The sequence below is a fragment of the Urocitellus parryii genome, chromosome 12 (genome assembly GCF_045843805.1).
Source record: "Urocitellus parryii isolate mUroPar1 chromosome 12, mUroPar1.hap1, whole genome shotgun sequence".
NCBI lineage: Eukaryota > Metazoa > Chordata > Mammalia > Rodentia > Sciuridae > Urocitellus > Urocitellus parryii.
Window position 1 is genome coordinate 9,116,891 of NC_135542.1, and position 14,613 is coordinate 9,131,503.

The 14,613-nt window shown below is 41.8% G+C and overlaps 1 protein-coding gene across 1 annotated transcript in view; it reads right to left on the reverse strand.

The window, feature by feature from the left end:
• The window catches only part of Tgfbrap1 (transforming growth factor beta receptor associated protein 1), a 62,391-nt gene that overhangs the window by 40,422 nt on the left and 7,356 nt on the right, over positions 1 to 14,613 (reverse strand). The window contains exon 2 of the mRNA XM_026411340.2: positions 2,637 to 3,338. Within this exon, the coding sequence (XP_026267125.2) occupies positions 2,637 to 3,324 (688 nt within the window). The 5' untranslated portion in view covers positions 3,325 to 3,338. The remainder of the gene's footprint in view (positions 1 to 2,636; positions 3,339 to 14,613) is intronic.

Below are 14,613 nucleotides of genomic sequence, written 5' to 3' on the forward strand. Positions count from 1 at the left end.
CCAGAAAAGGCCAACCAGCACTTCCAGACCGTGGTGTGTAACAGCAGGGCTCCTTGGAGGAATGGCTAAAACCAGACCGGGGGCAGCAAGTCAGGAGGTGAGCCCAGAACATTCCAGAAGATAAGAAAGCATCAAAGGTGCTCAGGAGTCCACCTGAACAAACGCACACCAAGCACCAATGGAACCAAGTGTATCACAAATGCTGAGGCCCGTGAGTTCATAACGATGCTTGTTAAAAAGGCATTTCTAGAAGTCAGAGGGACCACCACATGGTCTCATCCTACCTTTTCATGCAAGCGCTTAGGGATAACCAAACAGTAGAGGAGGACAGACTTTGCTTCACAGAAGCATTCCTGAAACACGTGAAGGAGGAACGGATGAATATCTCCTCAGGACCCACTTGCAGAACAGAGGTCAGAGAGGCATATAAACATCACAGGGATAAAATCACCCAAATCCAGGCACTGAGAAGCTCTGGTTGAAACCATCCAACTTCTTCAACCAAAAAATAAGTAAAAATACAAAGTAGGGGGGAAGAAGGAAGGAAGGAAGGAAGGAAGGAAGGAAGGAAGGAAGGAAGGAAGGAAGGAGAAGAAAGAGAAGAAAGAAAAGAAAGAAAGAAAGAAAGAAAGAAAGAAAGAAAGAAAGAAAGAAAGAAAGAAAGAAAGAAAGAAAGAAAGAAAGAAAGAAAGAAACTTGAGCTACCAACCAACTGCAATGTATGGGCCTTGGTTGGAACCAGTTCAAACAAACTGAAAACACACCCATAAATACAAGATGGGTGAGGTGTGCCTGTGGGGACAGAAGCAAGATAAAATCTCTATATTTTCCTCTCAATTTTGCTGGGAAACTCAAACAGCTTTTAAAAATAAAGTCTATTTTCTTTTCTTTTTTGAGGGGGAATACTGGGGATTGAACTCAGGGGCACTCAGGCACTGAGCCACATTCCCAGCCCTGTTTTGTATTTTATTGAGAGACAGGGTCTCACTGAGTTGCTTAGTGCCTCACCCTCACTGGGGCTGACTTTGAACTCGCAACCCTCCTGCCTAAGCTTCCTGTGTTGCTGGGATTACAGGTGTGCACCACCACGCCCGACTTAAGGTCTATTTTCTTAAAAGTAAAACTCAAGAAGAGATTTAACTAGTTCATGACCCAGATTTTAGTTAATATTAGAAAATATTTCAATCACTTTGAAATGAGACATCCACACAAAAACTCTCGAAGGTTAAAACATTTGAGTGTAGAATGGATTCTCACCAGCACCCTGCGACACAAACATACACTAACTCTCACAGGAGCCACCCAGGACTAACAGAGCAAACCAGAAGATACCACTTATGCTAATAGCTCTGTACTGGACCTTAAATGCACTGAGGGAGCTGGAAAGGGCCACCTGAGAACAGCTAAAGTCCCTTTCAAAAAGTGACTAAAAACTTTTTGGTGGGATAAATTATAGGAAAAACAGAGAATATCGGAATACTAGAGAAAATTATGGACAAAACATTAAAGCCCCCATACGCTGGTCTGGGTCTCAGGTGTCCCCAAAGGCCCATATGCCAAGGCTCGGTCCCAAGGGTGGGGCAACTGGCAGAACCTCTGGGAGATGCAGTGGGCGGTCTTCAGGTCATTCCATGCATGCCCTTGAGGAGGACAGCGGGACCTGGCCCTTCCTCCTCTCCTTCACTTCCCGGCCGCCCAGGAGGCGACAGTTTGCTCTGCCACCTGCTCCTCACCATTGCCATCTGGAAACCCCACCAGGGGCCCAAAGCAGCAGGTCCACCTGATTGACCATGGGCCACAACTTCTAAAACTGTGAGCCGAAGTGACCCTTCCAAACACCCTCGTGAGCTGCCTCAACTTGTTTTCAGAACGAGGAGTAAAAACAACCACATTACAGACCTACCCACTTGGGAAAAGCTAGAAGTTGTGCAGGGTTTTATTTTTGTAGTTATTTACTTAAAATAATTTTCCCAGCAGAGTCGTCTGCAAACTCCACTTCAATACAAAACAAAACCACTTTTGCCTACTTAACCCCACCTGCACCGACTGATGGAATACAGGACACGTGTCATGTAGTTTTGCCCTGATCTGGCCAGAGTGTTGAGGAACACTGGCAAACACTCTTTACGAGTACAGTCGTGCTGCGCTTACAGACCACTGGGTCCACAAGGGACTGCGTACATGACTGTCCCATAGAGCATGATATCACCCAGCGGCACCATAGCCATCCTCATTGACGTAAGCACACCCTGTGGTAATTGCACCATGAAGAAATCAGCGAAATGTGCACTTCTTAGAACATACCCCTATCAGCAGAACATGCATGACTGTATTAATTTTTCACAGTTAACACCTCTCCCCTGCTGGGTGTGGTGTTGCATGCCTGTAATCCCAGCAGCTCAGGAGGCTGAGGCAGGAGGATCGCAAGTTCAAAGTCAGCCTCAGCAACTTAGGGAGAGCCTGTCTCTAAATAAAATATAAAAAGGGCTGGAGAGGTGGCTCAGAGGTTGAACGCCCTCGGATTTAATTCCTGGGACCAAAAATATAAGGAAGTAAAACCTCTCTCCCACTACAGCACACATGAGACCACGCGGCAGCATGGAGGTGCGTTGGTGGGCGCCCAAGGCCCTCCTCACCCAGGCCACCGGGGCCAGCCAGCAGGAACTCCTGCCTGCCTATCCTCTTCACGATGGGCCGCTTCTCCTCGCTGCAGTAGGGAAACAGGTCCTGGGAGAGGCCAGTGCTGTAGTTCAGGATGATGTACTGCGTGGTCAGCGCCAGGCACAAGAAGTGGCCGTCCACAGCCACGGCCAGCGGCTGCTCGGGGGTGGACACCTCCTTGACGATCTGCACGCGGTCCTCGTACACCAGGAACACCTGGATGGTCCTGCGCTTGACGGAGATGATGCACACCTCCACGCAGAACGGGTCCCCGCTCACGGGGTTCTCGTTCAAAGCGAACGCGGTGGCCCCTTTGATGCGGGCCCCCGAGGGCACGGGCTCCAGGTTCAGCATGTTGACCAGGGTGATGGAGTTGTCACACAGCACCAGCAGCCTGTTGAGGGCCGAGGCCGCCCGCAGCTCGCTCACGGGCTTCTTGAAGCCCAGGTGTCTGTGCAGCTGCTTGGTGGCAGTGAAGGCGGCTGTCCCTGCGGGCAAAGCCTTCTCCTCCAGCAGGAAGTGATAGATGAGGCAGTCGTTGGTGCCCACGTAGAGGTTCCGGCCACAGCACTCCACGCATTCTATGTTGATGCGCTCTTTGTCACCCATCAGCAGCTCCCGCTCCACCGCAGAGACCAAGGTGAAGGCCTTGATGTTCATCATGTCTCCTGATTGGGCTGTCGGAGGAGAAAGAGGAAAGGGTGATCTCAGAGGAACAAGAAGTCGGCAGAAACATTTTGGGTCGCCATAAAGACACACTGATTCCCCACATCATTTCAACCCAAGAAAATAGGTTGATGCTGTTAAAAAATGGAAAGAAAAGATTTTTTGCATGACCTGTCCCTTCAGGCAACGGGGAGACCCAGCAAGGGGTATCCGCACGGTGCCTGTGATCACAGTGCTGTCCCCCTCATTCCGGCAGAGCTGAGAGTTCCGTGGGGCTTCCTCCCCTCATTCCTGGGAGACACAGTCACCCATAGGAACAAGAACATGGGCTCACCCACAGACAACATGACAGAAATGATCCTTGTGGACCTTCCCTGAGCTTCTAGGGTGATTTTAATCTGCATTAAGAGAATGGGGGGATACTACTCCAGGAACCTGCCAGAAACAATGACCCATGCCTCCAATTCCTTGGTGCTCCCCAGGCCCTAATGCTGCATACGGCTCCAGACATGTTGGTGTCGGGTAGCGAAGATGTGCCTCCAATCCCCCGTGGAGCTGAGAAGAGAGACCTCCCACGTGCTACACTGGGCTTCCTATTCCTTCCTGGAAAGTGCGAGCAGCAGAACTCAGGTGGCCTCCCTTGACTTCCGGGGGGTGGGAGACAGCCTCAAGGGCACAGTCCCTGACACCCACGGGGCAGTGCCAGCTGCTCTGGAGAGGACTGTGAAGACTAGGGGAGTTTCAGGGATGGCTCACCTCAGATGTCTGGCTCACGTCAGAACGACTTCCCACTACTTCAAGTTACTCAATTTAATCTTCAATTTAAGCTCATGAGAGATTAAATTCCTTAATCCTCTGAGGCATCCCAGCAAAGGTCGGGAGGCCTGAGAAATATTCTGGAAGATGCACACATCAGGCACGGGGAGGAATCAAATAACCTCTAAAGTGCTTTTCAGCTCCACAATTTCTTATACCTCACTTTCACCAAGGCAACAACAGCTACCCATGAATGAGACTCTGGTTCCTTTCCCCGAGACCACAGAATCTCCAGAAGGGCCTGGGAATGAGGTTTGTTTGTGGACAAACCTCTTGTCCCCTCCTATCACTTGAGCAAATTACTTGGTGCTGTGGTCTGAATGTTTGCACCTGCCCCCAACTCATGAGTTTGGACTTATTCTCTACTGTGGTGGTGGGGGGTGGGCAACTGGGAATTTAGGTCCTGGAGGCCTCAGAAACACGATCAGTGTCCTCATCAAAGAAGCCTGAGAGAGCTTATTTGTCCCTTCCACCAGCTAGAAGTCACCATCTATGAAGAACAGGCCCTAACTAAGCACTGAATCTGCCGGGACCTTGATCTTGGACTTGCCAGTCTTCACAACTATGAACAATAGGTTTTTACTGTTTGCAAATAACCCAGTTTATAGCAGCACCAAGACACTTGACTTTTCCATCCTCAATTTCCTCATTTGTGAAATGAGTATAAAAATAACAGCACCCACTTTGTAGGATTATTTGAGGATTGAGTAAATCAGTTTGAGTAAAATGCTTAATTTCTGGCCCACTGCACCCTAAAATATTCTTGATCTCACCACAATTCCCTCCTGGTCTTGACCAGCTTCTACCCTTTTCTCAACCCCCAAGTCTGCTTCGGATGTTAATTTCCCTAGTTAGGTAACAAGAGAAGAAACAGTGCCACATTCTGTCCTCAGGTATGGGTAACCTCTCTCCTCCAATGAACAAAAGACTAAGTCATAAACAAGAACACACGGACACGCAAGCCCCCGCCTCCAGCATCTTCACACTCATGGATGAGTGCTCATCTTCAGAGAGATGATGGGAAAGAGGCAGGAACTGTGCACAGAGGCTGTCAAGACACCACCCACAGAGAAGTCACCCTGTCCATCTGTCCCGGGGCTGCAGGATTCCCACAGCCACCCAGGGACAGCTGGGTGAAGAATGCCTATAAGCTGCTACAAGTAATTCTGGCACAAACAACTCTTAAACATCACCGTCTATTTGTTACAACCAAATACAGTCACTAAAACCCACCTAGACAATATTTTTTCCATTTAAATGCTAATGAGCAAGACCCACATATTGAAATATAGGCTTGGAGACATCTCAGTCAGTGAAAGCCAAATTAATACAGAATACTTCTTCCATCATTGGTTGATCAATCAGGGCTGTCTTTTAAAATGGCAGGATTCTGTCACTTAAAATATGAATTGTATCTCTCCCTTTGCAAAAAGAACAGGAAAACATGCTCTGGGCACCTATTATCAAATTCCTCTTATTTAACTTCTTAAAAGCAGATTGTCTATAATTCTAGCCTCTATCTTGACTTAGCATGAGGGATCACCTGAACATTTTGAAATGAAGAATATTATGAAAAGAGCCAAACACCTTGCATTTTATCTAAGTACTGAGGCAGGCCATAAGGACAGAGAGGAAGAGGGACTTGTAAGAAAAACATGCGGCTTATCAAAAAGTCATAATTCTATGATATTAAAAAAAAGTGCAATGTTGTCTCATTATCTGCTAACTACATTTATTCCAGTCTTGCCAAAGGTAAGTCTCCTAGCAGGGCTCTTTAAATAAAGGACCATACCTAGTGAGACCCTGTCTCAAAATAAAATTAACTAATTAATTAAAAGGCCTCAGATGTGGCTCCATGGTTAAACCCTCTGGGTTCAATCCCTAGTACCAAAAATAAAAAATTAAGGACTACTACAGTAATTAAATAGTAATTTATAAAAATCAAAATTAGGTGGAGGTAAATGAAAGCTGATCACATCACTTAATAATGGTTTATTATTTTAAGCAGCAGGAAAATTCTCTCCATGATCTATTTACATGATCAATTTATGTAACTAAAATATGAATCATAAATAGATCAGGTTGAGACTACACTTCTCTATTAAATCCAACCCAATCAGAAGTTTCCACGTTTTAAAGTTTCCCTGAGCTACATAAATCATCCTTTACTGTGGGTTTCAAACTGATCTAACTTTTTGTTAGAACTGCACATTAAAAGCAAGATTGCAATTTAAAGAATAACATTTTCATGTTTTCTCCAAAATTTTCAAAATTTAGATCCGGTAAAAGAAAGACCCTGAAATGGTTTAGTACATTCACGGTGCATAATTTATGCAAGGGAAATATTACATATGCAATAAGTACCTTTAACTGTATAAGATAAAATAAAAAGTTATAAAATAATGTCTCATCTCCCAAACTTATTAAAGAAATAAGTCTAGAAAAATAATCAAATGATAGAAGAATATGCATTAAAAGCCACATTAATAGTATTAGCAAACATTTTCTATCAAGTTGAGAGTATGTATATTGTCCTTTTAAAGAAACCGCCACTAGTGATAATCTGAATTTAAATAAGTATCTCTGAAAATGCTTTTTCTGCAAATGTACACAGAAATATTTATCTTAGCACCTAGAGTTGTTTTTGTAAGAACCTGTTGCTCTTGGCATGTTCCCTTAGGCCCCTTAGATCATCTACAACTATACTCCAAATGACAAGTCCATTCTTTCTGGCTATCCATAGGTTAGCCAGAACAAATTTCCTTCCTTCCTCCCTCCCTCCCTCCCTTCCTTCCTTCCTTCTCTATTTATATAAGCTTCAATTAAAAAAAAAAAAGTGCATGCTTTTCACTTGGAGGACTATTAAAATAGCTATGTATGCTGCTGGAGGCCCTGCCTTGTTTCATAGCACACAGCCAAAGCCAAGAGAGCTGATACGGAGGAGTTTATGAGCAACGCAGAACACTGGCTATTTTCAGATGTCATGGTCACGGATTGTCCTACGAAGCAAGCACTAGGTCTAGACGGTTCTCCAGGCTATTTCTTCCAAACACCTGGAATCACATAATTCGAATTCTACACAATTTTCCTGAACATTAAAAAAAATGCAATTTTTTTAGTTGTAGATGGATACAATACCGTTATTTTATTTTTACGTGGTACCAGGGATCGAACTCAGTGCCTCACACATGGAGGCAAGCACTGTACCACTGAGCCACAACCCTGGCCCCTAAAATTTTTTTAATAAAAAAATAATTTTAAAAAGTGTTTTATGAAGTCAGAAAAAAAGTAAAAGTTTGATATTCAAACCCAGGAACGATAATGGGGAAAATACAGATCATTCTGACTCATGATTAAGCATGCCTAAATATTAGCACACTGAATCAACCAGTACATATTAAAAACATATAACATGTCCAAGTTGGATGCAACATTGATTTAAGGAAATAAAAGCCATTGGCTTTAATTTATTTGTATTTACAAATTTTAAAAGAAAGACATCATTATTTCAATAGACACAGAAAAGTATTAAAAAATTCAACATTCATTTACAATTTACAACAAAAATTTGTAGCATATTATCCTACTGTCTAAAGCAAACAAACCAAAAAACCTAACAGCAAAATCTCAGCATTATTCCCTTTAAAACAAGGAACAAGATGAGATGCCCAAGATTCTCCTTCACAGCCCTCAGAAGGAACAACACAACTGACACCCAAGCTCAGATTTCTACTCTCTGGAATTTGAGAGTAAATTTCTGCTACTTAAGGCATCCAGTTTGTGGTACCTCCTTACAGTATCGTGCAAACTAATACACCATTTTTACTCAACATCCTAAGAGCCTCTGCCAAAACAATAAAGCATGAAAAAGAACAGTTACAAAGAATTGAATAGACATAGGACTATAATTATTCATGAATGACATTATTGTTCATATGGAAACACAAAAGAACTATTAGAATTACTGACTTTAGAAATAATTTTCTTTGGGCTGGGGTTGTGGCTCAGCAGTAGAGCGCTTGCCTAGCACATGCGAGGCCCTGGGTTCAATCCTCAGCACCACATGTAAATAAATAAAATAAAAGTATTGTGTCCAACTATAACAAAAAAACAAAATTTTTTTAAAAAGTAAGAATTTTCTTTTAAAAATAATCAACATACCAAAGCAATCTGCATTTCTAGACACAAACAACAATTAGAAACTTTAATCTTAATAAAAAAGTAAAAACAAGGTATAAGAAAATGATTTAGGGGCTGGGGATGTGGCTCAAGCGGTAACGCACTCGCCTTGCATGCGTGCGACCCGGGTTCGATCCTCAGTACCACATACCAACAAAGATGTTGTGTCTGCTGAGAACTAAAAAAATAAATAAATAAATATTAGAAAATGATTTAACAACGATGTACAAGCTATTTATGGAGAAATATAAAATCTTGTTATCAGACATTAAGGAAGATTTAAATTGTAATCTCAGCAAGAATAACTTCTGCAGAAACTGATAAACTGGTTTGAAAAATTTAAAATGAATTTGAAGGGCCTAGAATAGCCAAAAGAATCTTGGAAATGAAGAACAAAACTGAAGGATACACACTAATGGATTTCAGAAATTGCTATAAAATTATAGTAAGCAATTAAGACATAAGGCTAGACAACAGGTCAAGCTCCAGCCTGAGAGAAAGACTTGCAATGCACGAACCTGGAAAATGATTCATATCCAGGATTCATATTCATATCCAGGATATGTAAAACTCCTGCAGGCCAAAATATAAAAAGACAAACTTATTTTTCCAAGTGGGCCAAAGACTCAAACAGACACTTCACAAAAGAAGGTGTAGAAATGACCAAAGGAACATTGAAAGAATGCACATCATCATCAGAGGCACAGAAACTTAAGGAAACACTCCACAGCTCTTAGAATATGGCTACCCTTCAAAAGACTGACGGCAGCGACTGTGTGTGGGGACGAACAACACCTGGAATCTCACACTTGGTTGGAAGGAGTATAAAATAGCATTATCGCTTTGGAGAACTGATTGTCAGTTTTTTACAAAGTTAAATGCATTACCCCACTCGTGATTTTTCCACTTCTTTCAAGTATAGATCTGTGTCCATAAAATGACTTGTACAGATCTATGCACTGTGGGCTTATTCATGATAGCCCCAAACAGGAAATAACTCAGTTTTATCCATCTGTACCCATTTAATTGTGGCATAGTCATACAGTGGAATATTACTTAAAAATAAAACGGAATAAACTACTGACAAAGACAACAAATGGATGAATCTCAAAAAAAAGTGAAAGAAACCACAAACATACTGTATATTTTCACTTCTATGAAGTAGGCAACACTAATATATGCTGACAGAAATCAGAAGTGCTTACTTTGGAAAGTACCGGGCAACTAAATGGAGAGGGACCACGGGAACCTGCTGGGGTGATACAAATAGTCTCTATATTGTTTGAGGTATTGGTTATACAAGTGTATGGATTTGTCAAAATTCGTTACCTGTGCACTTCTGTGTATTTTACCATATGCAAATTATATTGTATAATTTTAAAAAAATTTCCCCTAACTGATCCAGAGGAAAACTATGCCATTCCAATGCAAATTCTAATAGGACAGACATGTGTACATGTAACTCAACAAGCATATCCTAAAATTCAAAGGGCAGAGGCTTGGGGTGTACACAGAGCACTTGTCTAACATGAGTAAGGTCCTACGTTCGTTCCCCAGCACTGCAGAATCAATAAAATAAAATTCATATGACAGAAAAGGCCTAAAAACAAAAGATATCTCTGAAAAAGATAAGGTCAGGGGACCTGATTCAATAGGTAGAATATAATATAAAGCTTCAGTAACTAAAATAATACAGTTACAAGGTTTAACCAAGAGAACATTTCTGGGTTCACATATGGAAACTGTACATATATGGAAACTTGAATTGTTTGTTGAATATGGTTATTGTATGCATATTCAATAAACAAAAGATTCAAGAAAAAATTTTTAGAAACTGAATTTATACCTTATAGCATACATCAAAATGATTCCAGATGATTAAGATTCCTAAGTATTAAGGCATAATTTTTAAAACTTTGAGAAAAAAAAATATGTTCATGATCTTAGGGTAGGAGAGAATTTTTTAAATGAAGTTTTTTTAAAAAGTACAAACCTAAGGAGGGAAAAAAGGATAAATTCATCCACGATAAGCAGGATTTTCACTGAAGAAGTCAGATGAATATCTAACTCATCAACACGATAAAATAATTCAACCTGATCAGTCACCTGGAATTTCAAATTAAAACTACATGAGAGTTCATTTTGTACCCATTAAATTGACAACAGTTGAAGGTATTTACAAGAACAAGGAATGATGAAAACCCTGCATGCTGGTAGAAACCATTTTGGCCCATCTAAGAAGCCCTTGACATGGCTGAGTGAGCGCTGGGTTCTACTTCTAGGTGTAGGTCTGTGGGACTTCTGTTCACCAAGACATGAGCAAGAAAGCTTCCAACAATCTGATCTGAGATAAGGGCACACTGGAACACCCCAGGCTCCCTCCACAGGTTGGAATGGCGCACAGCAGCAGGAGAATGAACAAGGGCTCCTTACAAGGACGGATCCTACTGGCATCTCACAGAAACCAGGAACACAAATCCAGGGAGGAGGGCCCTGGGAATGGGCAGGGGATAGATTTTTTTTAAAAAAGTTATCAGTAATATTTTGTTTCTTAAACTGATGGCTGCTTTTATTATTATTCTCTATGTCTTATCCAGAATACAAACATCCTTTTTATGTGTATTAAATATTAGTGCTTAAATATACATATTTATATATGAAATATTCATTTTCCCAAACTAGCCTTCTCTGAAAATAGAAAAATGGATCACAAACTGCCTGTTCCTTGTTGAAAATTCATTTCAGGGAAGCACACTTATTATATGCATAGGTGATTTACTTGTAATTTCTTAGTTCATCTAAATTGAATAATTTATACTGCATCTATATTTAATGGTCATTTCTCAGATTACCAAAGTCCAAATTGGAGAATCTCACTGATCATAAGCATTGATAGAAGAATAGATTATTAGCTCCTGTAATCTCAGCAGCTCAGGAGACTGAGGCAAGAGGATCTTGAGTTCAAAGCCAGCCTCAGTAACGCGGAGGCGCTAAGCAACTCGGTGAGACCGTGTCTCTAAATAAAATGCAAAATAGGGCTGGGGATGCAGCTCAGGGACCCAGTGCCCGAGTCCAATTTCTGGTACCCCCCGCCTCCAAATACGAGTAGATTATTAGAAGATATAGGACAAGACTGGAGATCACTCAGGGCAGCAAATGCCCTGCCTTGGGTGTGCCTGTGCCTTCCCGGGGCGGTAGCTTGTCCAAGGCCAGCTTCCTGCCTCCTACACTTCTCCCCACTTCCCTCCGGCTCTCAGGGCCATCCAAGAATCTACACACTTCCTTTTTCCACTAGTTGAAAGTTTAACAAACTGCCTCAATCCCCTTTTTGTACTAAATCTCACCAAGGTCAGGCCTTGTAAAAAAAAAAAAAAAGTCACAGCAAACATCAGACATGGAATCAGAGCTTTTAAAAAATCGTATAGGTTACCTAAATGCAGAGGCTTACAGATCCAAAAGTACAAGATTCTAATTCATGTGCACATATGTACCTACACACACACACACACACACACACACACACACAGACTTCTGACCTGGGACAGGCATAAATATTTTGCTCTAAGAGTGCGATGGCAAAGTGGCATTTATTAAGGAATCTTTACCAGTAATTACCCTTGAGTCAGAGAATGGCACTCTATTATCTGCTGTTATTACAGAAGGGGCACATAATAGAAGAATCACCTGTACGATGGCCTGGCATTCTATGGATCTACAAAAAAGCCTCATTCCTAAATGAAACCAACTCTTCAGAGCCCTAGGCAGCCACATGTACACCAGAACTTCATCCTGTTGGGGAGGGAGGAGGGCCCAACACTCTGTAGCCACAGGCACTTTCTATAACAAGCTAAAAATTAATTCTTCTGCATTTTAAAAAGGACACTCTACCTAAAGTTAGATTTGCTATTTTCTCATTTTACAGCAAGTTTTCCTGACTTGTTTTTAGTTTATGAGAGTCTACCATAAGTGAACATCACATCACTGCCCTCTTTAAAATGTTTTTTTGGGAAAAACAACCAAAATAATCCTTTGGGAAGGGAATCCACTGACTAAAATATAAACTTCAGATTTGGCATAATATGTGAAACCCTTAAAACCCTAACCCTGGTTAACCTTTCTTTACTTAGAAAAGTTATAGACAGCTATAATTCTTATTATATTCTTATTGTTATAATATTCTATGTTATTCTATAATAATTCTTATTATTCCATAACTTGAGGAACTACTTGTGATTTTGAACTGTAGCCATTACCTTCTGTTCAAAGAAACCTCCCAGGATCCCCAATTCACACTGCAAAAGGGATCCTGAGTTAAGACTAGTCTCTGGACACCTTTCCAAGAAATTAAAACTAGCCAGAAAATGGTTACCATCTACTCCAATGCTAAGGTCCCTAAATGAAACATGGCCTGGTCCAGGTCTCATCTGCTCACGGGGTCACAGGTGTATACGGAAAGTTGTGACATGTGTGAGGTCAAGGCAGAACTCAGAAGTGGCGTGTGGAGGACAGGGGACACCTTCCACTGCCTGCCTGCTTGGGGATTCGGGCATCAGGCATGAATACCCTTCATCTTCTGTCAGTCTGAGGTTTTCCTATATAAATACAGTGACTTCTTAAAAGCTTCTATTTATGTCATCTCAATTAGGGGATTTCTTCTTACAACAAAAACATGTCCTTAAGCAATCTCTCAATTAGCTTGAGTAAAGCAGGTTAGAAACCGTAGAAACCAATACCTGTTACAAGAGAGTGTCCTGGAGAAAACAATATGTCATACCTTGGTTCTAAGACTCAGGAGGGAATCAGTGGCGACTGCTGGAGTCCTAACAGCTTGTAAAAGGGCTGAAGGAGAAGTCAGAGCGTGGCCAGCTCCATCAGCGTTTCACAGCCCAAGTCGGGAGGTTATAACATTAGGGCCACTTGATCAGGAGAGAAACTGCAGAGCAGAAGCAGCAGCTAAAAGCAAAACATCCCGAAGAGAAAAGTCCCCAAAGGGGGCAATCTGCAGAGAGGCCTTTGCCCAGCATCCTGGGTTGTTTTAGACCAATCCCAAGATGATGAAGGGAACCAGAAGCATATGCAGGAGCCAAGCTCCTCAGATCTCAGAGTGATGCCTGGCTTGGGAGAGCCCAGAAATGCCAAGGGACAGCCTGGCTCAGGTCACCTGGCAAAAGCAGAAATGCTGTGGGCAGTTATGAAGGCCGAACAGTCTCGAAGTCAGACTCTGCATCTGCCACCCCATGGGACTCAGCAGAGCCTGACCCTCCAACTGTCCTCCCTGGGCATCCTCCCTCCTGTCCTGGCCATAGCACGGATGGGGACACTGGTGTGGGTGTGACTGCAGATAGTTTTCTCTTTGCTTTTGGCCTGGAAACTTCTACTTCTTCTTTAATTCTAATCTGTATATATGAGACAGCAGAATGTATTACAATTCATATTACACATATAGAGCATGTCTTTTCATATCTCTGGTTATAGACAAAGTATATTCACACCATTCGTGTCTTCATACATGTACTTTGCGTAATGATGTCCATCTCATTCCACCATATTTTTTACCCCCATTCCCTCTCCTGGAAACTTCTATTTCTTATGCTATTAGTGGGACTTGAAAAAAAGCAATACCCCAAAGTGTGGTGCTTTCGTGTTCTGACAGGGGGACAATGAGGAAGAGCGGACAGATGCAGGCAAAGGTTTTCTCCTTATCTGTCTAAAGAAGGATCTAGAAAAAGAGACTAAAGATCAACACAGAACCTACAGGTTAAGTTCCTCTTATCTGAAATGCTTGAAACTAGAAGTATTTCAGATCTCAGAAGGTATCAGATTTTGGAAGATTTATATATACATAATGAGATGTCTTGGACAGGACCCAGGTCTAAACATGAACTTCATTAATGTTTCATATACATTTCATACACACAGCCTTAAGGTAATTTTATACTACAATTTTAGTGCTAGAGTTCTGACTGTAATTAATAACATAAGGTCTTGTATGGAATTTCCCATTTGTGGGACCACATCAATATTTTAAAAGTTCTGGATTTTAGATACGAGATGTTCAAAATGGTACCACTAATTTTCTGAGGGCTTTTACTTTAGAGGTTTATTTACATGAAAAACTTTATTCATCATGTATTTCCCTCCTCACCCTCCTGAAACTTGTGTGGCCCTCACTACTAAGGAATCTCTTGCCCTTAATCTTTTCTGTGGCTCATGATACCATAGAAGCTTCAATCATCAGATCCTTCTTTAAAATTTCATATATTTTTGTGGCTTTTGCACATATGCAAAGTA